The sequence below is a fragment of the Epinephelus lanceolatus genome, chromosome 1 (genome assembly GCF_041903045.1).
Source record: "Epinephelus lanceolatus isolate andai-2023 chromosome 1, ASM4190304v1, whole genome shotgun sequence".
Lineage (NCBI taxonomy): Eukaryota > Metazoa > Chordata > Actinopteri > Perciformes > Serranidae > Epinephelus > Epinephelus lanceolatus.
Window position 1 is genome coordinate 53517934 of NC_135734.1, and position 26343 is coordinate 53544276.

At 48.4% G+C, this 26343-nt stretch overlaps 1 protein-coding gene and 1 long non-coding RNA gene across 3 annotated transcripts; one reads left to right on the forward strand and one right to left on the reverse strand.

The window, feature by feature from the left end:
* Window positions 1-168: 168 nt before the first annotated feature.
* On the forward strand, window positions 169-26306 carry LOC117250598 (pyruvate dehydrogenase [acetyl-transferring]-phosphatase 1, mitochondrial-like). 2 transcript variants are annotated; one of them, XM_078172113.1, is made up of 6 exons: window positions 169-253; window positions 11359-11600; window positions 11672-12103; window positions 23273-23373; window positions 25122-25690; window positions 25908-26306. In XM_078172113.1, the coding sequence occupies exons 2-6, from the start codon at window positions 11406-11408 to the stop codon at window positions 26180-26182; spliced, it is 1572 nt and encodes a 523-aa protein (XP_078028239.1). In that variant the 5' UTR covers window positions 169-253; window positions 11359-11405; the 3' UTR covers window positions 26183-26306. The 2 variants fall into 2 exon arrangements, with proteins under 2 accessions (XP_078028239.1, XP_078028240.1); XM_078172114.1 differs by lacking the exon at window positions 11359-11600 and having other exon boundaries at window positions 180-253.
* On the reverse strand, window positions 14502-22050 carry LOC117255968 (uncharacterized). Its single transcript, XR_013492286.1, has 11 exons — window positions 21772-22050; window positions 21101-21197; window positions 19763-20947; window positions 18516-18592; window positions 18296-18406; window positions 17887-18046; window positions 17421-17673; window positions 17095-17224; window positions 16778-16885; window positions 14968-15021; window positions 14502-14786 (listed from the first exon to the last, which is right to left on the reverse strand). It is a non-coding gene; the product is annotated as an uncharacterized LOC117255968 (long non-coding RNA).
* Window positions 26307-26343: the final 37 nt, after the last annotated feature.

Genomic DNA, 26343 nt, shown 5'->3' on the forward strand with positions numbered 1-26343 from the left:
ATTTGATCTCCTCTGTCATTTTATGGTGGATGTGCTCCAGCCTGGGGGTTTCATTTTACGTACCTGCACAGTGCGAAACACACACACAGTAATACACAGTAACACACAGTCACAGTGAGGAGGCGGAGCTTCACAGCAGCAAGAAGTTAATAGATTACTGATGAAATGGTCAAAGGTCAAAGACAGAAACAAACTCACCTGAGCAGGTGATGAGTTTAACAAGTACACACTCAACTACGCACAACTACAAACGGTGAGTTTCAGCTGCATTCTCACATCTGTCTTCACCTGTCCTATCTCCACCTTTCCTGTCTGCACCTGTCCTATCTCCACCTTTCCTGTCTGCACCTGTCCTATCTCCAACTGTTGTGTCTCCACCTGTCCTATCTCCACCTTCCCTGTCTCCACCTGTTGTGTCTCCACCTGTCCTATCTCCAACTGTTCTGTCTCCACCTGGAGGTGGAGTCAGTGGAGGTGACACCGTCAGCTCCCAGCAGAACCTGGACAGCAGACACCTGAACCCACCAGAACATCCACTTCCTGTGGAGAATGTGTGTGAAAGCCGAGACCTGAAACTGCAGAACGTGGCTGAAGCTGAAGCGTCAATGTGTCGCAGGAAGTTCAAACCAACTGAAGACAAAAAAGAAGTTTCATATTTTAAAAATAAAATGTAAAAACGAACTGAGTCAAAGTCTGAAACGTTTCTTAAGTTTTTCAGACACAGCAGAAAATCATAAAATAAAATGACTCAGTTTTAAGATTTAAAAGTTTTATTGACTGAAAAATCAAAACAAACATCCCAGGGTTTTTATTTTAAAAACCAGACAACACCAGAGCCTCTGATGTCACTTCCTGTTACCTGAGGTTGAACTGAAACAAAGTTCATGTTCTAACTGGTAAAAAAATAAACTCAGATTTTAAACTTCTGAAAACATTTCATAACTTAATGAAACAGGAAGTGCCATCATTTTGATCCATTTATAGTTCCACTGAGTCAGATTTAATCAGCAGTGCTCTCATTTCTTCAGAAAGAGAAGTTCAGGTCCTGGTCTACCCAGCAGCGCCGAGATCCTCCCAGGGGCATTGGCAGGTACTGGCACTGCAGCGGCAGTCTGTGGCAACCTGTGGCATCTCCTGGCACCCGCTCGGCAGTTCAGAAACGCCTCCCTTGACTCGCTGCCAATAAGGGCGGGGCCACATTTCCTGGGAAAACCCACTGGTCCATGTTGTTGTTACGACAGTCACTCTGCTTTCCACTTCCGCCATGGAGTCATGATGAATACAAAACAAAAATTAAGGGAAAAATCAGCTACTTGGTGACACATTTTAATGTACAAAGTTTTGCACAATTTCTCTTTGTTTTGCACTAAATATTATTTAAATATATATGAATATCTGTTCCATAGCATAAATGTGAATGTAAAATATTGTACATATTGTACTATTCTTATTCTTATATTTAATATTTTATATTTCCCTGTGTTTATATTATTCTTATTTTCTATATTTCCTTGGTTGTATTACTTGTTTTACATATCTAATATGAAATACAATTATGAAAATAACTTAACATAACAGTTGCTACGCAGTGCCAAAGCCTGCCACAAGGTGACAGGTTGTCTTTGCAACAGCTGGACTGACAGAATGTAACAATAGTATAAAGGGTTCTATTAACACAAGCTATATTACAATATCTAATATGAAATACAATTATAAAAATATCTTAATATAACAGTTGCTACGCAGTTCCACAGCCTGCCTGGCACGCTGTGGCAGATTGTGGCAGGTTGTAGCAGATTGTGGCAGGCTGTAGCAGATTGTGGCAGGCTGTAGCAGGCTGTGGCAGGTTGTGGCAGGCTGTGGCAGGCTGTAGCAGATTGTGGCAGATTGTGGCAGGCTGTAGCAGGCTGTGGCAGATTGTGGCAGGCTGTAGCAGGCTGTGGCAGATTGTGGCAGGCTGTAGCAGGCTGTAGCAGATTGTGGCAGGCTGTAGCAGGCTGTGGCAGATTGTGGCAGGCTGTAGCAGGCTGTGGCAGATTGTGGCAGGCTGTAGCAGGCTGTGGCAGATTGTGGCAGGCTGTAGCAGGCTGTAGCAGATTGTGGCAGGCTGTAGCAGGCTGTGGCAGATTGTGGCAGGCTGTAGCAGGCTGTGGCAGATTGTGGCAGGCTGTAGCAGGCTGTGGCAGATTGTGGCAGGCTGTAGCAGGCTGTAGCAGATTGTGGCAGGCTGTAGCAGGCTGTGGCAGATTGTGGCAGGCTGTAGCAGGCTGTGGCAGATTGTGGCAGGCTGTAGCAGGCTGTAGCAGATTGTGGCAGGCTGTAGCAGGCTGTGGCAGATTGTGGCAGGCTGTAGCAGGCTGTGGCAGGCTCTGGCAGGCTGTGGCAGATTGTAGCAGGCTGTGGCAGATTGTGGCAGGCTGTAGCAGGCTGTGGCAGATTGTGGCAGGCTGTAGCAGGCTGTGGCAGATTGTGGCAGGCTGTAGCAGGCTGTAGCAGATTGTGGCAGGCTGTAGCAGGCTGTGGCAGATTGTGGCAGGCTGTAGCAGGCTGTAGCAGATTGTGGCAGGCTGTAGCAGGCTGTGGCAGATTGTGGCAGGCTGTAGCAGGCTGTGGCAGATTGTGGCAGGCTGTAGCAGGCTGTAGCAGATTGTGGCAGGCTGTAGCAGGCTGTGGCAGATTGTGGCAGGCTGTAGCAGGCTGTGGCAGGCTCTGGCAGGCTGTGGCAGATTGTAGCAGGCTGTGGCAGATTGTGGCAGGCTGTAGCAGGCTGTGGCAGATTGTGGCAGGCTGTGGCAGGCTGTAGCAGGCTGTGGCAGGCTGTAGCATGATGTGGCAGGCTGTGGCAGGCTGTAGCATGATGTGGCAGATTGTGGCAGGCTGTGGCAGGTTGTAGCAGGCTGTAGCAGGCTGTGGCAGGCTGTGGCAGGCTGTGGCAGATTGTGGCAGATTGTGGCAGGCTGTGGCAGGTTGTAGCAGGCTGTGGCAGGCTGTGGCATGATGTGGCAGGCTGTAGCAGGCTGTGGCAGATTGTGGCAGGCTGTGGCAGGCTGTAGCAGGCTGTGGCTGGCTGTAGCATGATGTGGCAGGCTGTGGCATGCTGTAGCATGATGTGGCAGGCTGTGGCATGATATGGCAGGCTGTGGCAGATTGTGGCAGGTTGTGGCAGGCTGTGGCAGGTTGTGGCAGGCTGTAGCAGGTTGTGGCAGGCTGTAGCAGGCTGTAGCAGATTGTGGCAGGCTGTAGCAGGCTGTGGCTGGCTGTAGCATGATGTGGCAGGCTGTGGCATGCTGTAGCATGATGTGGCAGGCTGTGGCATGATATGGCAGGCTGTGGCAGATTGTGGCAGGTTGTGGCAGGCTGTGGCAGGTTGTGGCAGGCTGTGGCAGATTGTGGCAGGCTGTAGCAGGCTGTAGCAGATTGTGGCAGGCTGTAGCAGGCTGTGGCAGATTGTGGCAGGCTGTAGCAGGCTGTGGCAGATTGTGGCAGGCTGTAGCAGGCTGTAGCAGATTGTGGCAGGCTGTAGCAGGCTGTGGCAGATTGTGGCAGGCTGTAGCAGGCTGTGGCAGGCTCTGGCAGGCTGTGGCAGATTGTAGCAGGCTGTGGCAGATTGTGGCAGGCTGTAGCAGGCTGTGGCAGATTGTGGCAGGCTGTAGCAGGCTGTGGCAGATTGTGGCAGGCTGTAGCAGGCTGTAGCAGATTGTGGCAGGCTGTAGCAGGCTGTGGCAGATTGTGGCAGGCTGTAGCAGGCTGTAGCAGATTGTGGCAGGCTGTAGCAGGCTGTGGCAGATTGTGGCAGGCTGTAGCAGGCTGTAGCAGATTGTGGCAGGCTGTAGCAGGCTGTGGCAGATTGTGGCAGGCTGTAGCAGGCTGTGGCAGATTGTGGCAGGCTGTAGCAGGCTGTGGCAGATTGTGGCAGGCTGTAGCAGGCTGTAGCAGATTGTGGCAGGCTGTAGCAGGCTGTGGCAGATTGTGGCAGGCTGTAGCAGGCTGTGGCAGGCTCTGGCAGGCTGTGGCAGATTGTAGCAGGCTGTGGCAGATTGTGGCAGGCTGTAGCAGGCTGTGGCAGATTGTGGCAGGCTGTGGCAGGCTGTAGCAGGCTGTGGCAGGCTGTAGCATGATGTGGCAGGCTGTGGCAGGCTGTAGCATGATGTGGCAGATTGTGGCAGGCTGTGGCAGGTTGTAGCAGGCTGTGGCAGGCTGTGGCAGGCTGTGGCAGATTGTGGCAGATTGTGGCAGGCTGTGGCAGGTTGTAGCAGGCTGTGGCAGGCTGTGGCATGATGTGGCAGGCTGTAGCAGGCTGTGGCAGATTGTGGCAGGCTGTGGCAGGCTGTAGCAGGCTGTGGCTGGCTGTAGCATGATGTGGCAGGCTGTGGCATGCTGTAGCATGATGTGGCAGGCTGTGGCATGATATGGCAGGCTGTGGCAGATTGTGGCAGGTTGTGGCAGGCTGTGGCAGGTTGTGGCAGGCTGTAGCAGGTTGTGGCAGGCTGTAGCAGGCTGTAGCAGGCTGTGGCAGGCTGTAGCATGATGTGGCAGGCTGTGGCAGATTGTGGCAGGCTGTGGCAGGTTGTGGCAGGCTGTGGCAGGCTGTAGCATGATGTGGCAGGATGTGGCAGGCTGTGGCAGGCTGTAGCAGGCTGTGGCAGATTGTGGCAGGCTGTAGCATGATGTGGCAGGCTGTGGCAGGCTGTAGCAGGCTGTGGCAGGCTGTAGCATGATGTGGCAGGCTGTGGCAGGCTGTAGCAGGTTGTGGCAGGCTGAAGCATGATGTGGCAGGCTGTGGGAGGCTGTGGCCGATTGTGGCAGGCTGTGGCAGGCTGTAGCAGGCTGAAGCATGATGTGACAGGCTGTGGGAGGCTGTGGCAGATTGTGGCAGGCTGTGGCAGGCTGTAGCAGGCTGTGGCAGGCTGTAGCATGATGTGGCAGGCTGTGGCAGGTTGTGGCAGGCTGTGGCAGATTGTGGCACGCTGTAGCAGGCTGTGGCAGATTGTGGCAGGCTGTAGCAGGCTGTAGCAGATTGTGGCAGGCTGTGGCAGGCTGTAGCATGATGTGGCAGGCTGTGGCAGGTTGTGGCAGGCTGTGGCAGATTGTGGCACGCTGTAGCAGGCTGTGGCAGATTGTGGCAGGCTGTAGCAGGCTGTAGCAGATTGTGGCAGGCTGTGGCAGGCTGTAGCATGATGTGGCAGGCTGTGGCAGGTTGTGGCAGGCTGTGGCAGGCTGTAGCATGATGTGGCAGGCTGTAGCATGATGTGGCAGGCTGTGGCAGGCTGTGGCATGATGTGGCAGGCTGTGGCAAGGTTGTGGCAGGCTGTGGCAGGCTGTAGCATGATGTGGCAGACTGTAGCAGATTGTGGCATGATGTGGCAGGCTGTAGCAGGCTGTGGCATGATGTGGCAGACTGTAGCAGATTGTGACAGGCTGTGACAGGCTGTGGCAGGCTGTGGCAGGCTGTAGCATGATGTGGCAGGCTGTGGCAGGCTGTGGCAGGCTGTGGCAGATTGTGGCAGGCTGTGGCAGGCTGTAGCATGATGTAGCAGGCTGTAGCAGGCTGTGGCAGGCTGTGGCAGATTGTGGCAGGCTGTGGCAGGTTGTAGCAGGCTGTGGCATGATGTGGCAGGCTGTGGCAGGTTGTAGCAGGCTGTAGCATGATGTGGCATGCTGTGGCAGGCTGTGGCATGATGTGGCAGGCTGTAGCAGGCTGTGGCAGATTGTGGCAGGCTGTGGCAGGCTGTAGCAGGCTGTGGCAGGCTGTAGCATGATGTGGCAGGCTGTGGCAGGCTGTAGCATGATGTGGCAGATTGTGGCAGATTGTGGCAGGCTGTGGCAGGTTGTAGCAGGCTGTAGCAGGCTGTGGCAGGCTGTGGCAGGCTGTAGCATGATGTGGCAGGCTGTGGCAGGCTGTAGCAGGCTGTGGCAGGCTGTGGCAGATTGTAGCAGGCTGTGGCAAGCTGTAGCATGATGTGGCATGCTGTGGCAGGCTGTGGCAAGCTGTAGCATGATGTGGCAGGCTGTGGCAGGCTGTGGCAGGCTGTGGCAAGCTGTAGCATGATGTGGCATGCTGTGGCAGGCTGTGGCAAGCTGTAGCATGATGTGGCAGGCTGTGGCAGGCTGTAGCAGGTTGTGGCAGGCTGTGGCAGGTTGTAGCAGGCTGTGGCAAGCTGTAGCATGATGTGGCATGCTGTGGCAGGCTGTGGCATGATGTGGCAGGCTGTAGCAGGCTGTGGCAGATTGTGGCAGGCTGTGGCAGGCTGTAGCAGGCTGTGGCAGGCTGTAGCATGATGTGGCAGGCTGTGGCAGGCTGTAGCATGATGTGGCAGATTGTGGCAGGCTGTGGCAGGTTGTAGCAGGCTGTAGCAGGCTGTGGCAGGCTGTGGCAGGCTGTGGCAGATTGTGGCAGATTGTGGCAGGCTGTGGCAGGTTGTAGCAGGCTGTGGCAGGCTGTGGCATGATGTGGCAGGCTGTAGCAGGCTGTGGCAGATTGTGGCAGGCTGTGGCTGGCTGTAGCATGATGTGGCAGGCTGTGGCAGGCTGTGGCATGATATGGCAGGCTGTGGCAGATTGTGGCAGGTTGTGGCAGGCTGTGGCATGCTGTAGCATGATGTGGCATGCTGTGGCATGATATGGCAGGCTGTGGTAGGCTGTGGCAGATTGTGGCAGGTTGTGGCAGGCTGTGGAACTGCATAGCAACAGTTATATTAAGATATTTTTTGCCACATCATGCCACAGCCTGCCACAACCTGCCACAATCTGCCACAGCCTGCTACAGCCTGCCACATCATGCCACAGCCTGCCACGGTCGCCACAACCTGCCACAACCTGCCACAATCTGCCACAGCCTGCTACAGCCTGCCACAGCCTGCCACATCATGCCACAATCTGCCACAGCCTGCCACAACCTGCCACAGCCTGCTACAGCCTGCCACAACCTGCCACAGCCTGCCACAATCTGCCACAGCCTGCTACAACCTGCCACAGCCTGCCACATCATGCCACAATCTGCCACAGCCTGCCACAACCTGCCACAGCCTGCTACAGCCTGCCACAACCTGCCACAGCCTGCTACAATCTGCCACAGCCTGCTACAGCCTGCCACAGCCTGCTACAGCCTGCCACATCATGCCACAATCTGCCACAGCCTGCCACAACCTGCCACAATCTGCCACAGCCTGCCACAACCTGCCACAGCCTGCCACAATCTGCCACAGCCTGCTACAGCCTGCCACAACCTGCCACATCATGCCACAGCCTGCCACAACCTGCCACAGCCTGCCACAATCTGCCACAGCCTGCCACATCATGCCACAGCCTGCTACAACCTGCCACAGCCTGCCACAACCTGCTACAGCCTGCCACAACCTGCCACATCATGCCACAGCCTGCCACAACCTGCCACAGCCTGCCACAACCTGCCACAGCCTGCCACAGCCTGCCACAACCTGCTACAGCCTGCCACATCATGCCACAGCCTGCCACAACCTGCTACAGCCTGCCACAATCTGCCACTGCCTGCCACAACCTGCCACAGCCTGCCACAACCTGCCACAACCTGCCACAGCCTGCCACAATCTGCCACAGCCTGCCACAACCTGCCACAGCCTGCCACAACCTGCCACAACCTGCTACAGCCTGCCACAACCTGCCACATCATGCCACAGCCTGCCACAACCTGCCACAGCCTGCCACAACCTGCCACAGCCTGCCACAATCTGCCACAGCCTGCTACAGCCTGCCACAGCCTGCTACAGCCTGCCACATCATGCCACAATCTGCCACAGCCTGCCACAACCTGCCACAGCCTGCCACAACCTGCCACAGCCTGCCACAATCTGCCACAGCCTGCTACAGCCTGCCACAACCTGCCACAGCCTGCCACAACCTGCTACAGCCTGCCACAACCTGCCACATCATGCCACAGCCTGCCACAACCTGCCACAGCCTGCCACAACCTGCCACAGCCTGCCACAGCCTGCCACAACCTGCCACAGCCTGCCACAATCTGCCACAGCCTGCCACATCATGCCACAGCCTGCCACAACCTGCCACAGCCTGCCACAACCTGCCACAGCCTGCCACAACCTGCCACAGCCTGCCACAATCTGCCACAGCCTGCCACATCATGCCACAGCCTGCCACAACCTGCCACAGCCTGCCACAACCTGCTACAGCCTGCCACAACCTGCCACATCATGCCACAGCCTGCCACAACCTGCCACAGCCTGCCACAACCTGCCACAGCCTGCCACAGCCTGCCACATCATGCCACAGCCTGCCACAACCTGCCACAGCCTGCCACAACCTGCCACAGCCTGCCACAACCTGCTACAGCCTGCCACAACCTGCCACATCATGCCACAGCCTGCCACAACCTGCCACAGCCTGCCACAACCTGCCACAGCCTGCCACAACCTGCCACAGCCTGCCACAGCCTGCCACAACCTGCCACAGCCTGCCACAACCTGCCACAACCTGCCACAGCCTGCCACAACCTGCCACAGCCTGCTACAGCCTGCCACAATCTGCCACAATCTGCTACAGCCTGCCACAATCTGCTACAACCTGCCACAATCTGCCACAGCGTGCCAGGCAGGCTGTGGAACTGCGTAGCAACTGTTATATTAAGATATTTTTATAATTGTATTTCATATTAGATATTGTAATATAGCTTGTGTTAATAGAACCCTTTATACTATTGTTACATTCTGTCAGTCCAGCTGTTGCAAAGACAACCTGTCACCTTGTGGCAGGCTTTGGCACTGCGTAGCAACTGTGTGGGACAGTTTTTGGTAGATGCTCTGGTAGACTTATATAAAAACTATTTACTTGCTCCAATGATGTTTCATTAAATCATTTTAGGCCTTATTAACATTTTATGTTTGAATTCAGTGGGAATACAATCTTTTTTTAGAAGCTACACACCTTCAAACATAACATGACACCCTCTTTCGTTCGATCAGCATGTTCAGGTAATGTGGGACAGTTTGTTTGGTAAAGTGGGACAGTCATTCTTAGATTTAAAAAACAGGCCTCTTTGCGGTGAATACAAATCATTTCAATTAACAATTAACAATTAAAGTTAGGGTACTTTTCAAAGACAAACCTACCGCTCCACCATCGAGAGTGTGCTGCTGACGCAGTGCATCTCCCTGTGGTATTGTGGATGTTCGGCTGCAAACAAAAAGGTCCTGCAGTGGGTGATAAAGATTGAACTAACATTGATTTTTAATAACTGCATGATGTATTTTTGTATGAAATTATTTATTAATTAAGAAGCATTGTTTAACTCTATGTATGACACCCATTTTAATTAGTTTGAAAATCTTAAAGTCAGATAATGCAGGCTCTGTTTAGAAACAAACACACCTGAGGTTCGCCCCTCCCCCCTCCTCTGTTCCCGCTCCCAGCACTGCCTGTGTGTGTGTGTGTGTGTGTGTGTGTGTGTGTGTGTGTGTGTGTGTGTGTGCGAGAGTCTTGCTAGCCATAAATTTATGAAACAGAAGATTAAAACACTATTTCTGAATATTTTCAAAGTGGTAACATTGTGAAAACACTGATAAACACCCACAACTGTGACAAATTATGTTTAAATGTGCTCTGTATTTGTGTCGCGACAAAGCATTGACTGCTTGCTAGCTAACACGAGATAGCTATCAATGTTACCTATAGCTAGCTAAATGAAATGATGGAGTAGGCCTAGTTGTAGTTCTACAAAGGTTAAAACTTAGGAGGGTTAGGGTTAGGGCCAGTTTTATAGCATAAATAAAGCATAATACGCTGTCCCACTTTACCTGAACAATGCCGTCCCACATTATCTAACATGTTCAGCTAATGTGATACAGTGACATAAATCATGTTTTCATAAAAACAAAGGATTATTTTACACTTTTTTCTCCTGTTTCTCAACCAGTGTTTAACCTACTTCATTATGAAACAGAAGTATAGGTTCTTACCTAATTTAAATTTCATTAAAAGCCTTAACATTGAAAAATTGAAACCCACTTGCCGCTGAACTTACCAAGCATTTGTGCTGTGCAGACCTCCTGTGAAGATAGGCCACGCCCACTCTGATGATGTCAGACCAACCCAAACCATTGTTTAGTGGCAAGAAGTGTTGTAGCAACAATTCAAGATCAGTTTTGATCACTGTGTATTGATTTTGACCATATTAAATCATCACAATGCATAAACGTCCCACATTACCTGATGTCCCACATTACCTGAATTCACCCTAATACAACCAAGGAAATATAGAAAATAAGAATAATATAAACACAGGGAAATATAAAATATTAAATATAAGAATAAGAATAGTACAATATGTACAATATTTTACATTCACATTTATGCTATGGAACAGATATTCATATATATTTAAATAATATTTAGTGCAAAACAAAGAGAAATTGTGCAAAACTTTGTACATTAAAATGTGTCACCAAGTAGCTGATTTTTCCCTTAATTTTTGTTTTGTATTCATCATGACTCCATGGCGGAAGTGGAAAGCAGAGTGACTGTCGTAACAACAACATGGACCAGTGGGTTTTCCCAGGAAATGTGGCCCCGCCCTTATTGGCAGCGAGTCAAGGGAGGCGTTTCTGAACTGCCGAGCGGGTGCCAGGAGATGCCACAGGTTGCCACAGACTGCCGCTGCAGTACCAGTACCTGCCAATGCCACTGGGAGGATCTCGCTGTCTCTCAGTCTACAGAGATCACCACGATGCTCCGCTGTGTTTCTACAGTAGTCTAGAACGGACAAACCAAACACTGACCATAGACAGAGACGTTCATGTGTTTACGCTCTGATGTTTTTGCTCCTGATGAGAATCAGCTCCTGATCACTGAAGGGATTCTGACCAGGAGATGTTCTGCTGACAGACCACACTAAATCCTCCTAAACCTCCTGATCCTCCTGAACCTCCCGATCCTCCTGAACCTCCTGAACCTCCCGATCCTCCTGAACCTACCGATCCTCCTGAACTTCCTGATCCTCCTGAACCTCCCGATCCTCCTAAACCTCCCGATCCCCCTGAACCTCTAAACTTCCTGATCCTCCTGAACCTCCCGATCCTCCTGAACCTCCTAAACCTCCTAAACCTCCCGATCCTCCTGAACCTCCTAAACCTCCTGATCCTCCTAAACCTCCTAAACTTCCTGATCCTCCTGAACCTCCTAAACCTGACACACTGGACCTTTAATATTAAAATAAAGTCTGACAGAACGTAGAACCTGAAATGGTTCACAAAAGATTCTGATCAAAGTCTGAATAAGTTTATTTATCAACAAAACAACAAAGAGAGGAACAACAACAACAACAACAACAACAGGGGTGTGAATCTGATTACCCTGATGGTTCTCCTGCAGGGTTCTCCTGTTGGTTCTCCTGCCGGTTCTCCTCCCAGTGAGTGACCATGTTGAGAAGAACAGGAACCTTGGGAGGATGTTGCAGGTTTGAGCTCGACCAGTGTCGTCACTCCTTCTCCCCTCCCCCCTCCGCTCCTGAGCTCCCTAGACTCTATTACCCAGCAGGCAGCAGGAGCAGGAAGTACCGGGTGGGGCAGGAGGCGGGGCAGATGAGCTTGGCTCAGATCAACCACATCTTAAAGGTGAAATATTTGTAAATCAAGGTGTCAATCAATCAACCTGTCAAACTACTGACCTGTCCATCTGTTACCAGGCCAACGAGTACAGCCACACCCTCCCTAGAGGCCCCGCCTCCCATGGCGTCTTGGGTTTTCATAGCAACATGTTGCCATCCAACCATCCTGGCGAAGACCGCCGGAGCAGCGCCACCTGCCTGCCAGGTCGTGGCGGCGTGCTGTTTGGTGTGTTTGACGGCCATGCGGGGTCAGCCTGCGCTCACGCCGTCAGCCAGAGGCTTTTCTATTACATCGTCGTGGCAACGCTACCACTAAGGATGCTGGAGGACCTCGAACGGGCGGTGGAGGAGGAACGGGCCGTACCGCCACTGCTAGAGTGGCACAAACACCCCCAAGACCACAGCTGCCCTGACGGAGGAGCGATCTCCTTCCACAGCCTCCGAAACTACTGGCAGGAGAGGCTGGAGGATGAAGACGAGGACAAGGACGAAAAAGAGGAGCAGCAGGAGGTAACATCAAAGAATCAGATCAATAAACCAGACTAGTCTTCTTCTCTCTCACTTAGGTCCGGGTTCCTGTCCTGACTTGGGGCCAGGTTCAGGTCCTGACTCAGGTCCAGGTTCAGGTCCTGACTCAGGTCCTGACTCAGGTCCAGGTTCAGGTCCTGACTTAGGGCCAGGTTCAGGTCCTGACTCAGGTCCAGGTTCAGGTCCTGACTTAGGGCCAGGTTCAGGTCCTGACTCAGGTCCAGGTTCAGGTCCTGACTTACGGCCAGGTTCAGGTCCTGACTCAGGTCCAGGTTCCCGTCCTGACTTAGGGCCAGGTTCAGGTCCTGACTTAGGGCCAGGTTCAGGTCCTGACTTAGGGCCAGGTTCAGGTCCTGACTCAGGTCCAGGTTCAGGTCCTGACTTAGGGCCAGGTTCAGGTCCTGACTTAGGGCCAGGTTCAGGTCCTGACTCAGGTCCAGGTTCCCGTCCTGACTTAGGGCCAGGTTCAGGTCCTGACTTAGGGCCAGGTTCAGGTCCTGACTCAGGTCCAGGTTCCCGTCCTGACTTAGGGCCAGGTTCAGGTCCTGACTCAGGTCCAGGTTCAGGTCCTGACTTAGGGGCAGGTTCAGGTCCTGACTCAGGTCCAGGTTCAGGTCCTGACTTAGGGCCAGGTTCAGGTCCTGACTCAGGTCCAGGTTCAGGTCCTGACTTAGGGCCAGGTTCAGGTCCTGACTCAGGTCCAGGTTCAGGTCCTGACTTAGGGCCAGGTTCAGGTCCTGACTCAGGTCCAGGTTCAGGTCCTGACTTAGGTCCAGGTTCAGGTGTGTCTTTGTCCTCCTGATGAAGCTGAAGTTGAAACATTTGAAACGTCTCCAACAGTTTTTGGTTCGTGTCAGGACTCAGTCTTTCATTTCAATTCAATTCAATTTTATTTATAAAGCCCAATATCACAAATCACAATTTGCCTCACAGGGCTTTACAGCATACGACATCCCTCTGTCCTTATGACCCTCACAGCTGATCAGGAAAAACTCCCCAAAAAAACCCTTTAACGGGGAAAAAACGGTAGAAACCTCAGGAAGAGCAACTGAGGAGGGATCCCTCTTCCAGGACGGACAGACGTGCAATAGATGTCGTACAGAACAGATCAACATAATAAATTAACAGTAATCCATATGACAATCTTTGAGTTCTCCTTGAGTCCTCTTCCAGTCAGTGTGAGCTGAATTACGAGGAGACATCGTCCTCTGGTGGTGAAGTTGATTCTCATCTCTGCATCATGTGTTCATCTGTGGTGACCTCTGACATGTGATATCACAGCCTCAGCCAATAGCAGAGACCTGGTTTTCAGAGTGAGACAAGATGGAGGAGACACTGATTGATGGCGTCTCTCAGTGGGAGACACTGTCTGTCTATAGTGAGAGAAACAGACTGATAGACCGTTGTCACCATAGACATATATATACGTAGACGCCGCATCAAGTGGGTTTGTCCGCTGCTGCGATACGTCAACGTCGCCGCCATATTGGATGTGGCAAGGCTGCGTTGTAAACTAATACAAGTGAATGGACTTAATTTCATAAAGTGCCTTTCTACAAAGAAATTTACGTTAATGCCTCTCGTTTATTCATTCACACACACACTAATATACTTGGGAAACAGTTAGGCACCAAAAACAATGTATTTGATCTTCTCAGATGGCTAAGATAAGAACTTTATTGATCCCACATAGGCGGTGGGCCGAAGCCGCGATTCCTTGTACTTAAACGATCCCTATCGGGGGAGGACCCAGATTTTTGTTGACAACTTCTTAAGTTTTCAATAAATCAAAAGAAAATTGTTGCTACCGGTACTTCTTGCACATTTTTGTAGATCGGTAACTTTATCACGTTACCTTTTTCCCGGCAAACAGAGCAGACAGCTACGTTCGGGGTCCTACATGCGTGACGTGATTGTAGTTATCGTCCAATGGGAAGCTTGGAAAAAAGAAAAAAAACCTTGGAAAAATGGCGCTGCATGTAGAGCCATACATACATGGCCTAATAAGTCTCTTTTATGTCTTCAATACTTAACTTGGTCTTTACACGTTACGGACTTTTTTAAACAGTCTGTGTAGGTACCAAGTATATTTTCTCTGTGAGCTTTATACAAAATAAACATATCTGATTTCACAAATTTGAGGTCTGTTATCTTGCTTGGGAACTTCACCTGTCATTTATCTGTCAAAATGATGAAACGTCATAAAAACGACCCCCCTCCCGCCACTAGATTAATCTTTGTTGCTATTTTTTTTTAAAAATTTGTTTGCTAGCATCACATTAGCATAAGAAATGGAATGCATTTAATTCAGAGAGATGGACCAATCACTCCTTTTACAGACACAGGATGGCAAAAATTTGTTAAATCAGTGTTTGAGTGGAAAGATTTAGGTACTGAAGAGAGTCTTGTAGCTTTAGAGGCAGTGCGGAGATTTAACTTTCACAGCCAGGAACCTGCTGAATATGCTATACCAGCTAATGCTGGCTATCACAGGGACTGCTACATCCATTTTACTAACATAACAAAAATAAAACGAGCCCAGAAGAGAAGAGAAAAGGAAGCTTTAATTCAAAAGGAAAAGGGAACAGAAGGTTGGTATCAAACATGCGGTGTGAAACTGTAAATGTGGATCTTGAACTTCAAATCTGAATCTTGAATGCTGAATCTGTGAACAAAGAAAAGAAATTAGGAGCTACAATGACATCCTCTCACACGATCAGGTTCTGACAACTCAAGTTTATTGTGCATAATTCACTGTTCAGACATAAGCTTTGTATTTCACTCTACTCAAATGAGCAAAACCCTAGTCAAAATGTATTTGATAAATCAGATCAATGCATTCTCACCCACTTGATTCCATCACAGGGGGGACTCATTTGCCCATCTAGCTGCAGTGAACACTGTTGAGATGAAGAAAAGTGCTAACTTAAATTAAGCCCCTCACTCATTCACATTACTTCTGAAGTCCAATTAAGTGCTCAGTAACATTCACAAACTACATTAATCAAAAACAGCCAGGGAAAACACGCAGTTGTTATTTCCATTTCATCTCAGATAAGGTGACCAGATTTCTGAAATGAAAAGCAGAGACATTTCAAGTTCAGAGTACAGAAGTCATTAAATATTATCATTATGAAATAAAAAATGGGGGCAATTGCGGTTTCATGTATTTTGACGACTTTCAAAGAATGCAATGGACCACCGTGTCATTGTGGTCTACAGGCGTAAATGTTTTGTTTTTTGGTATCTTGTCATTAAAGGACATTTTTTTTCCTCCTGCTTCCTTTTACTCTTCTATCAGTAATCTTCCTCTCCTAAAACAGAGTCACATCATAATATATTGTAATAGCTATCACACGGTGTAGTGACCCTTTGCCTAACCCTAACCCTATCAAAAAAAGGCCACCACCACGGTTGCCATTTGAGGTAATTTATGACGTGTGCAATGCACTACAGACGATATTTCCAGTTTTCCAATGTTGATTTATTACTTACTTTCATTCAGTTCAGGTACAGCCATTTGCCACTCATAAACCAAAAATAAGCAAACAAAATAACTCGGCTGTCGTCTCCACAGCGCCTGGTGCATGCAGCACGGTCAAAAAAACTTGGCCTCCACACAGCAACACCTGTGTGTGGTTACACCTTGATTATATAAACTCTGGCGCTGCCCAATTGCCAGTACCACTACTCCCAAGTGGCGGGAGTGTAACAAAAATACAAATACACACATTTAATACAAATGGCTCTCACACACGGTAATGTTCACAGTTCACTATAATACAGCCACACCAACAACAGTATATGTTCCTACATTAGTCTGTGCGCAACCAGAATCAGAGCTGTGGTGTCTATTTCACTTGTGTTTTTTTTTTATCCACAGTTGAAATTGGGGACATTTCCGGGGACAGCTCTAGCTCGGGACAGGTCACCCAAATCGGGGATGTCTGGTCACCCTAATCTCAGATGATCTACTGAAATAACACAAAAGTAAAATCCCAACATTTTTATACAACTGCTATTTCCCCCCCAAGTGAGGTAGGACAGAACAGTATGGGACCTATTTAAGAAAAATATGCAAGCATTAGTACTCCCTATTTCTGACACACAAGTACTAAGCCAACTATTAAAGCAACAGTATGCAACTTTGGCTGCAAATGGGGCTTCAAAAACTGAAACTTAACCATGCACGTTTATGCGTCACACAAAACAGCAATTTTAGTAATACCGGGTCATATTTTATGGAGAAAATGTCCTCTGGTTTCCCCTCTGATGTCCTAGACTGCTCGGTCTCAACTCTGTGATTCACGGAGGTTCCTGAAAGCAACATGTAGGCTGCCTACAGACCGAAGCTTATTTAGCAGAGCTGTCCCCAACTACCCACCGCTGCAGCTGCAGCTGCAGCTTCGGTCTGCATGTTGCTTTCAGGAACCTCCGTGAATCACAGAGTTGAGACCGAGCAGTGGTAGGACATCAGAGGGAAAACCAGAGGACATTTTCTCCATAAAACATCACCCGGTTTTACTAAAATTGCTGTTTTGTGCGACATACTAACGTGCATAGTTTAGTTTTTTGAAGCCACGGGTCATGGTCAAAGTTACAGAGTGTTGCTTTAACAAGCACTACATATATGAATAAAGATGTGTCTTCACATACAATAATTGTGATGTCATGACCCAGTGATGTAGGGGAATAAGAATGGTGCACAGCCTCAAACCAAGGTGAAGCCTGAATCTGTGGATGTCTTCTGTTTGTCTTTTAGTGCTAGAAGTAGCAACAGAGACAGAGGATGGTGAGGAAACTCCGGCAAAGACACAGGCTCTAAGATCACACACAAGTGACTTCCATACATCTGAGAGAACACCACACCTGCTCCCAATACAGTGTTTGATTTGCAAACATGAAAAATACAGATTTGAAGCACACAGCCGGAAGAGAATAAAAGAAAAACTTTCTCGGTGTGAAACACTCACTGCAGGGAAGTTACTTCTTGCTGCTGAAGAAAGACAGGATGAGAGTCTGCTTCTACACATTCGTGACAGGGACCTAGTGGCTAGTGAGGCACGATACCACTTCTCCTGTTTCAGAGACTACACACGGTACCTGTCAAAAAAGAAAAGTGAGAACACAGAAAGCAACTTGTATGAGAATGGGTACAAACATTTCTGTAAAACAGTGATCGAGGAGAAGCTTGTAAAAAAACGGGAGGTGCTTCGACTCTCAAAGCTGAATATGCTTTTTAAGAATGTTGTTCTGGAAAGGGAGGGAGTTAACATTCCAACATACAAGGCTCACTTACTCAAGGCAAGACTTCAAAAGTCACATCCTTTCTTGAGATTTCAAAAGGCATCTACAACATATCTTGTGTATGTTGATGATCTGACAGCTGAGGAGATCATTCATGAAGTTGCCACTTCCTCCTCTTCCTCCTCATCTGAAGACAGTGAAGGAGAAACATCACTGATGACTCAAAGACAGCCTGATAATGCCACCATCACGACAGATAGGTCTCGTCTTTTATATCATGCAGCGGTCACCCTGAGGGACATCATCTGTAAGACATCAAAAACATCACCAAAGCTCCCATGGCCTCCAAGAGCAACTGACCTTACACTGAATAATGCCCTGGACTTCGTACCTCACCAACTTTTTAACTTTGTTGCATGGACATCTGGCATTTCAACACAACCATCAGACAATGAACGTGTTGAGGTTACTTTAGAGGACAGCAGAAAGATAGTGTCAACTTGTCAGGATCTCATTACCTTGGCGACCAAAGGACGGTGGCTCATGCCAAAACAGTGCTCTCTTGCAATGGCAGTTCGGCATATGACAGGCTCAGCACAGCTCACAGGGTTGTTGAATGGTCTTGGCCACTGCTCATCTAACTCCCAGGTTCTTGAGCATGATACAGCCCTTGCTCACCTACAAATGGAGAGAGGAGATCTATACATCCCAGAAAACATCAGGGTTGAATTACCTGCCACACTTGTCTGGGATAATAATGACTTTGGAAAGGAGACACTTTCAGGTAAAGGAACAACGCACAACACCAATGGAATAATTATTCAGCAGACCATGGCTAGTGAGTCAGCATCTTTACCCTCCACATCATCCAGACAAAGAACAAGAGCGCAGTCTGTTCATCCCCCTCCACTAAATCTTTCAACCTACACAAGAGGAAGGAGGTCTGGTCCACAGAATGTAGTGCTCAAGGTAGATCTCCAGCAGGACAAATACAGAGATGCCCAAACCACTGGAAGGAGAACTGATGCTGCATTCTTCCTAATGAAAGTACAGGAGGCCGAGGGGAAAGTTATTCCTGGATGGACAGGTTTTAACATAATGTTAAAGCAGGACACAATCCTACCCTCTACAAATGTAGGCTACCTACCTGTCATTGATGCTAGCCCAACAGATCTCAACACTGTCCACACCATCCTGAGCCACTCCACTGCTATTGCTAACAATCTGAAACAAAAAGAAATAGTGATAGTTATGGATCAAGCCATATATGCTAAGGCCCAAGAGATACGTTGGCAGACAAGCACGTTCTCAGAGAGACTTGTAATAAGGATGGGAGAGTTTCACACAGCTATGGCATATCTTTCCTGTATTGGGAAGCTTTTTGCTGATGCAGGCTTACAGGATGTCTTGATTGAATCTGAAGTTGTGGCTACAGGTTCTATTGATGGAGTTCTCTCAGGCCATCACTACAACAGGAGCATACGGGCACACAAGCTCCTGATGGAAGCACTGCAGAGATTGCGCTGGCAGGCATACCTGGGCACTCTCACACAAGAGGACCATGCAGCAGCTTTAAAAGTTGCAACAGATTTGCGAAAGACCTTTCCAAGTGAAGAGTTCAATGCCATGCTTACATCTGATGTATTTCTGCAGTTGCTGAAAAGCTACAAAGTTTTTGTGGCAAAAAACAACTCCAACCAGATGACCAATCTGGAAGACACACATCCTTCAGCACATCAGCAGCTTCTTTCAGGTGACTTTGTGGCACAAAGGCATCAGAAACATGCTTTTACCAGCACTGCATGTGATCAAGTCATTGAACAAACAGCCAATCGCGATTCAAAGACAAAGGGAGACATCAGTGGGTTCCCTCTAAACAAGGGTGCAGTTCATAGATGGACCTTAACACAACATGAGCAGGCAGCCATCACACTTGAATGTAAATCAATGGCTGGACAGTGCCCAGTATTGCATCTAAACTCTGAGCTGGACACCACGAGACTGCAGAGAGATGAGGCTGATGTGTTGAATATTATCACCACTATCCAAAATATGGTCAATCCCTTCGACCCTTCGCTGAATGGACAGTCTCTTTATCAAATCTCCTCTGGTCAACAGGCATCCGATAATGTTGCTGAAGACTTACTGGGGGCAAAACAAAGTGGTGTTAAGGCTCTCACAGACTTCTGTGAAAAAAGGATTGTCAAGGCAGAGGCATCATTCCACGACCCAATCAAGAAAATGAAAATGAAAACATTCAAAGACACTGGCCACAGTACAGTCACAAAAGTTAGAGGAAAAGAAATCACTTTGACATCTCACTGCAACTTGTTTGCCAGGTTAATTGTTGTGGGCAATGTTAGACAAATTAACATAGATGAAATGCTCACTTACAGTCTGGGTCCTTTGCCACAGTCACTGGCCAACTTTGATGGCTCTCTGGTAAAAACCAACAAAGCCAAGCTGATGCACATCTTGGAGGAGGAGATCAGACCACCTGCATCAGAGAAGAACATTCCAGATGGTTCAGTTTGGATTTGGGATGCTATGGCACTAGTGCAACAGCTAAAGCCACAACCAACATTTGGCCTATATGCTGACCATGTACTGAGGACATTAGTTAACTCAGCTAAAGGAACCAAGTCCACAGAGCTTCATTTTGTATGCGACACATACAGAATCCAAAGCATCAAAAATGCTGAGCGAAGTAGGAGGGCAGAAGAGGGTTGTCAAAAAATCAAAATATATGGAGATGACCAAAAAACACCAAAGCAGTGGAGAAAATTCCTGGCATGTGGGCAAAATAAAGAAAACTTGCTGGAGTATTTCTTCCAACACTGGAGCACATCTGCAAGAAACATAATTGAAAATGTAAGAATCATTGTTGGGCATGGAGAAAAAATGTCACTCAATTAAAATGAACGAGAACTACACTGACCTTGAAGTAACGGAGGTTCAAGACCTTGAGACAACTCAAGAGGAAGCAGACACCAGACTTATGCTGCATGCAGTTTGTGCAGCAAAATACAGCACTGACCTGGTGATCAAGAGCCCAGACACTGATGTCTTTGTGTTGGCACTTACATTCTGCAGCCACATTGATGGTCACCTGTACTTCCACACAGCCAAAGAGAGAAACCCACACATTGTTGACATTAACAGCCTTCATGCCCATCTTGGCAAAGACAAATGTGAAGCCCTTGTTGGTCTGCATGCCTTCTCTGGTTGCAACACTGTGAGTGCTCTGCATGGGGTGGGGAAAGCAAAGGCATACAAGAAACTAAATTCTAAAGTTGAATATGTCAGTCTATTTAGAGAATTGGGCACTAGCTTCTCTCCATCACCAGAACTCCTTCAGGCAGTGGAAGCATTTACATGTGATCTATATGATCAAAAGGACTGCCAGGACATTAACATTGCAAGGGCTAAACTTTTCAAAACTGGAAAGTGCTCTGAGAGACAACTACCTCCAAACAAAGACTCCTTGTACCAACACATCAAGTGGGCAAACTTTCAGGCAGCAATACACAGGAGGAGCCTTGAGTATAGGCCAGACATTCCTCCTCCCATAAGTCATGGCTGGAAGATGGCAAGAGATTTGTATGAGGTGGAATGGATGACACTCCCCCCAGCACCAGAGGCGATACTGGAGCTTGTGCATTGCGCCTGTAAAAAACCAACTGTGTTAAGGGCAGATGCACATGTAAACTGCATGAGCTGCCATGTACAAACCTGTGTCAATGCACAAATTGTGATAATGGGCCTTTTGAAGAAGACTAGGCCCATATGGCTTCATCCTTTGAGTAGGCAGTGGTGTGTGTGATGACTCCTGCAGGAGGGGAAAAAAATGATGTAACGTTAGCTATATAATGTATATGTTTTGCTTTGTTTCTTTGTTACAAAACGCTCTAATGCTACACATGTGGTTTACAATCAGTTCAAGCTCTTTTCAAAACCTTACTTTTTTTCGTTTAGCTGTTAGTTCTCTTCTGCTGTTTCCATGGAGGTTATGTGAGGAAACAATGATTAAATGACAACATTGTTTATACATCATCATCATAGCGTGTTTGCTTGGTTTATGAGACTCAGTGATGTTGGTCAGCAGATACTCTAATAAACGTGCAACAGTCCCGGTTATTTCTACCACAAGGACTTAAGAGACCTAACGTAACCCAATGAGAAATAAGATGCAAGCCACTTCAACTTAACTTTACCCATAAAGTGCGTGAAGCTGCTAGCGAGCACTTTTTTGCTAAAGATAACTGTAACGTTACTTTTACACTTGCAAAACGTCACCATACGTTTGAACTCAGTACTGTACAAAACACAAGTTGCAAGTCATGCGTTTGAACTCAATACTGTACAAAACAATCAAGTTTTAATAATATAATAACGTTACTTACTTGTCTCCGTCCTGTCCATCTGCCGATTCCTCCGTTGAACAGCTGTGCTCAGTAGCTAAATCCGATAGGCTAACGACGGCCCTCCCTCGAAATCTTAGCGTTCTATTGGTCAAACTGTTATAGTAGACTGCAGCGTTTGCCTGAATATTAAACAAACTTTAACAACCCGGATCTGATGAAGAATAAAATAATCTTAACAATTTTACAAATCCAGGTTGTCCCTGCACGGGGATCATTACTTTCTAAAACTAATGCAGATACGCGGCTTCAGCCCACTGACACAGGAGTAATTCACCTTACATCAGCTATAGAGAACAAGGTAGTGCCGAAAAACAATACACAGTAGCCTATACATATATATATATATATATATATATATATATATATATATATATATATATACACATATATATATCTATATATCTATGTATATATATATATATATATATATATATATATATATATATATATATATATATATATAGCCAGGAAGTTTCCACTCTGAGAGCAGTGTTGGAAACACAGGCAAGCGTGATCGAAGACCAGACTGCGGCTCTGGATCGCCGGATGACGGACTTGGAGAGGTGCCATTGCCATGGATCGCCCGGCCGGGCCCGTGGGGCTGGTGGTCGGGATCGCAGGAGAGGGAAGTGCCGGGGTCGGCGGAGCCTGCTCGGCAGTCACTGGGGGTGATGGCGTGCCCCCAACTCCTCTCCCCAGCATGGAGTATCGTTCTGAAGGAAGGGAAGCGCAAGCCTCAGAAGCCCCCAAAAGTGTAATTGTGTAGGATATCTGAGTCACCAAACAGCTTAATTTCAGCGCTTGCAAATCCTGCCATGAGTACAGTTAGGTTCACCTCAAGGCTTTGGAACCATTGGCGTTTTAGTTTATATGCAAATATTTGCTATTTTTGTATCTGTCTGTCCTTTTACTGTGTCTTGTATTTTTATTGTAGGCCTACTGTACTATATATATATACACACACATATATATATGTACATACATAAATATACATACATACATATATATATATATATATATATGTATGTATGAATGTAGCCTATATATATATACTGTGCATTGTTTTTCGGCACTACCTTGTTCTCTATAGCTGATGTATGGTGAATTGATCCTGTGTGGGATCAATAAAGTTCTTATCTTAGCCATCTGAGAAGTTCAAATACATTGTTTTTGGTGCCTAACTGTTTCCCAAGTATATTAGTGTGTGTGTGAATGAATAAACGAGAGGCATTAACGTAAATTTCTTTGAAGAAAGGCGCTTTATGAAATTAAGTCCATTCACTTGTATTAGTTTACAACGCAGCCTTGCCACATCCAATATGGCGGCGACGTTGACGTACGGCTCAGCGCTCTATGCGGCATCTATGTTTATATGTCTATGGTCGTCACTGACAACATCGTCCTCAGTGGACAGTCGTCCCTTGTTTGTATTTGCTCATGTTGTGATGTCATTATCTGTCTTCTCTCTTATTGGCTGCAGGACAGAGGCAGGGTGACATCAGCACTGATCAATGCTTTCCGTCGCCTTGACTACGACCTATCTGTGGAGGCCCAGGTCCACCTGTCCATGTCTTCACCCAGGTAGTCCTTCACTGTGATCATTTCTATCAAACATCAAGACATTTATGGAGACGGGAGGACAGTAAAGACGTGTTTTTTATGGAGACAGGAAGACAGTAAAGACGTGTTCTTTACGGAGACAGGTGGACAGTAAAGACGTGTCCTTTATGGAGACGGGAGGACAGTAAAGACGTGTTCTTTACGGAGACAGGTGAACAGTAAAGACGTGTCCTTTATGGAGACGGGAGGACAGTAAAGACGTGTTCTTTATGGAGACGGGAAGACAGTAAAGACGTGTTCTTTACGGAGACAGGGGGGCAGTAAAGACGTGTCCTTTACGGAGACAGGAGGACAGTAAAGATGTGTTCTTTATGGAGACAGGGGGACAGTAAAGACGTGTCCTTTACGGAGACAGGAGGACAGTAAAGATGTGTTCTTTATGGAGACAGGGGGACAGTAAAGACGTGTCCTTTATGGAGACGGGAGGACAGTAAAGACGTGTTCTTTACAGAGACAGGAGGACAGTAAAGATGTGTTCTTTATGTAGACGGGGACAGTAAAGACGTGTCCTTTATGGAGACAGGAGGACAGTAAAGATGTGTCCTTTACGGAGACAGGGGGACAGTAAAGACGTGTCCTTTATGGAGACAGGAGGACAGTAAAGATGTGTTCTTTACGGAGACAGGGGGACAGTAAAGACGTGTCCTTTACGGAGACAGGGGGACAGTAAAGACGTGTCCTTTATGGAGACAGGAGGACAGTAAAGACGTGTCCTTTACGGAGACAGGAGGACAGTAAAGATGTGTTCTTTATGTAGACGGGGACAGTAAAGACGTGTCCTTTATGGAGACAGGAGGACAGTAAAGACGTGTCCTTTACGGAGACAGGGGGACAGTAAAGACGTGTCCTTTACGGAGACAGGGGGACAGTAAAGACGTGTTCTTTACGGAGACAGGGGGACAGTAAAGACGTGTCCTTTACGGAGACAGGGGGACAGTAAAGACGTGTCCTTTATGGAGACAGGAGGACAGTAAAGGCGTGTCCTTTATGGAGACAGGAGGACAGTAAAGGCGTGTCCTTTATGGAGACAGGAGGACAGTAAAGACGTGTCCTTTACGGAGACAGGAGGACAGTAAAGACGTGTCCTTTACGGAGACAGGGGGACAGTAAAGACGTGTTCTTTACGGAGACAGGGGGACAGTAAAGACGTGTCCTTTACGGAGACAGGGGGACAGTAAAGACGTGTCCTTTATGGAGACAGGAGGACAGTAAAGACGTGTCCTTTACGGAGACAGGAGGACAGTAAAGATGTGTTCTTTATGTAGACGGGGACAGTAAAGACGTGTCCTTTATGGAGACAGGAGGACAGTAAAGACGTGTCCTTTACGGAGACAGGGGGACAGTAAAGACGTGTCCTTTACGGAGACAGGAGGACAGTAAAGATGTGTTCTTTATGGAGACAGGGGGACAGTAAAAACGTGTTCTTTACGGAGACAGGAGGACAGTAAAGACGTGTCCTTTATGGAGACAGGAGGACAGTAAAGGCGTGTCCTTTATGGAGACAGGAGGACAGTAAAGGCGTGTCCTTTATGGAGACAGGAGGACAGTAAAGGTGTGTCCTTTATGGAGACAGGAGGACAGTAAAGACGTGTCCTTTATGGAGACAGGACAGTAAAGATGTGTCCTTTATGGAGACAGGAGGACAGTGTTGTTTTGAGTAGTTCCTTTTAGTTTTCATCACCAGGTGAATCAACTCTGTCTGTCCACAGGTGGGTGTCTGTCCCTGGGGAAGCGTCCTCTCTGTCCTCCCCCCTCCGGGTTGCGCTGTCCGGCTGCACGGCTTGCATCGCCCACGTCTCCAGGGGCGTCTTGCATGTGGCCAACCTGGGTGACAGTCGGGCTGTCCTGGGCGTCCAGGAGCCGGGTGGACGCTGGTCGGCGGTCAGCCTCACCAACGACCACAATGCGCAGAATCCGGAGGAGCTGCAAAGGATTCTAGGAGAACACCCGCTGTCGGAGCGGAGGACGGTGGTGCGCCACGACCGCCTGCTGGGTCTGCTGCTGCCTTTCAGGGCATTTGGTGACGTCCGCTTCAAATGGAGCGCAGAGATGCTGAGTCGGGTCTACGAGACGCGTCCAGATGTCCTGTCTGCAGTCAGCGAGGCCGCCCGGGCACTGCCACTGCACTACCTGACCCCACCCTACCTGAGCGCCCAGCCAGAGGTCACCTTACACCGCATCAGACCCGCCGACAAGTTCCTGGTCCTGGCAACCGACGGACTCTGGGAGCTGATGCATCGACAGACGGTTGTCCAGCTGGTGGGGGAACAACTGACAGGTGAGCCAATTTCCGAGGGGGACAAAGGTTCTCCTGAGGGGAACAAAGGTCGTCGTGGTCTCTTGTCACAGTCTCTTGTCATGGTCCTTTGACGCCATCCTGTGTTGCCGTCCCTTTTCACCGTCCCTTGTCACGGATTTTTGACGCTGTCCCATGTCTTGGTCCCTTGTTGCGGACTCCTGACTTAGGTTTCTTGATGCAGTTTTTCTCTGTTCAGGTCTTCAGCAGCAGAGACCCATAATTCCTGGTGTGGGCATAACACTGGGCGGCTTGCAGCGCCTCCTGCTGGAGAGGAGAGGGCGGGTCCTGTCAGTGCTGGAGGACCAGAACGCTGCCACCCACCTGCTCCGCCACGCCCTGGGGGACGACGGCTACGGAGCAGTGGCACCAAATCGTCTGGCCAAGATGTTGAGCCTGCCAGCAGAGCTGGCAAGGAGGTACCGCGATGACATCACTATCACCGTCATCCACCTGAACGAGCCCGACCTTTAATCAGAACACGGGAATTCACCTGCTGGTAACCAGGAGACAAACAGGAAGTCTGTTACATGCTGGTCTGTCCTGTTGCTCTGTGTCAGCTGATGTTAAATAAATATTCTGATGTCATCATCTTAAAGGTCACGTGTTTCTGTTGTCCTGTTGTTGTTCTGTTG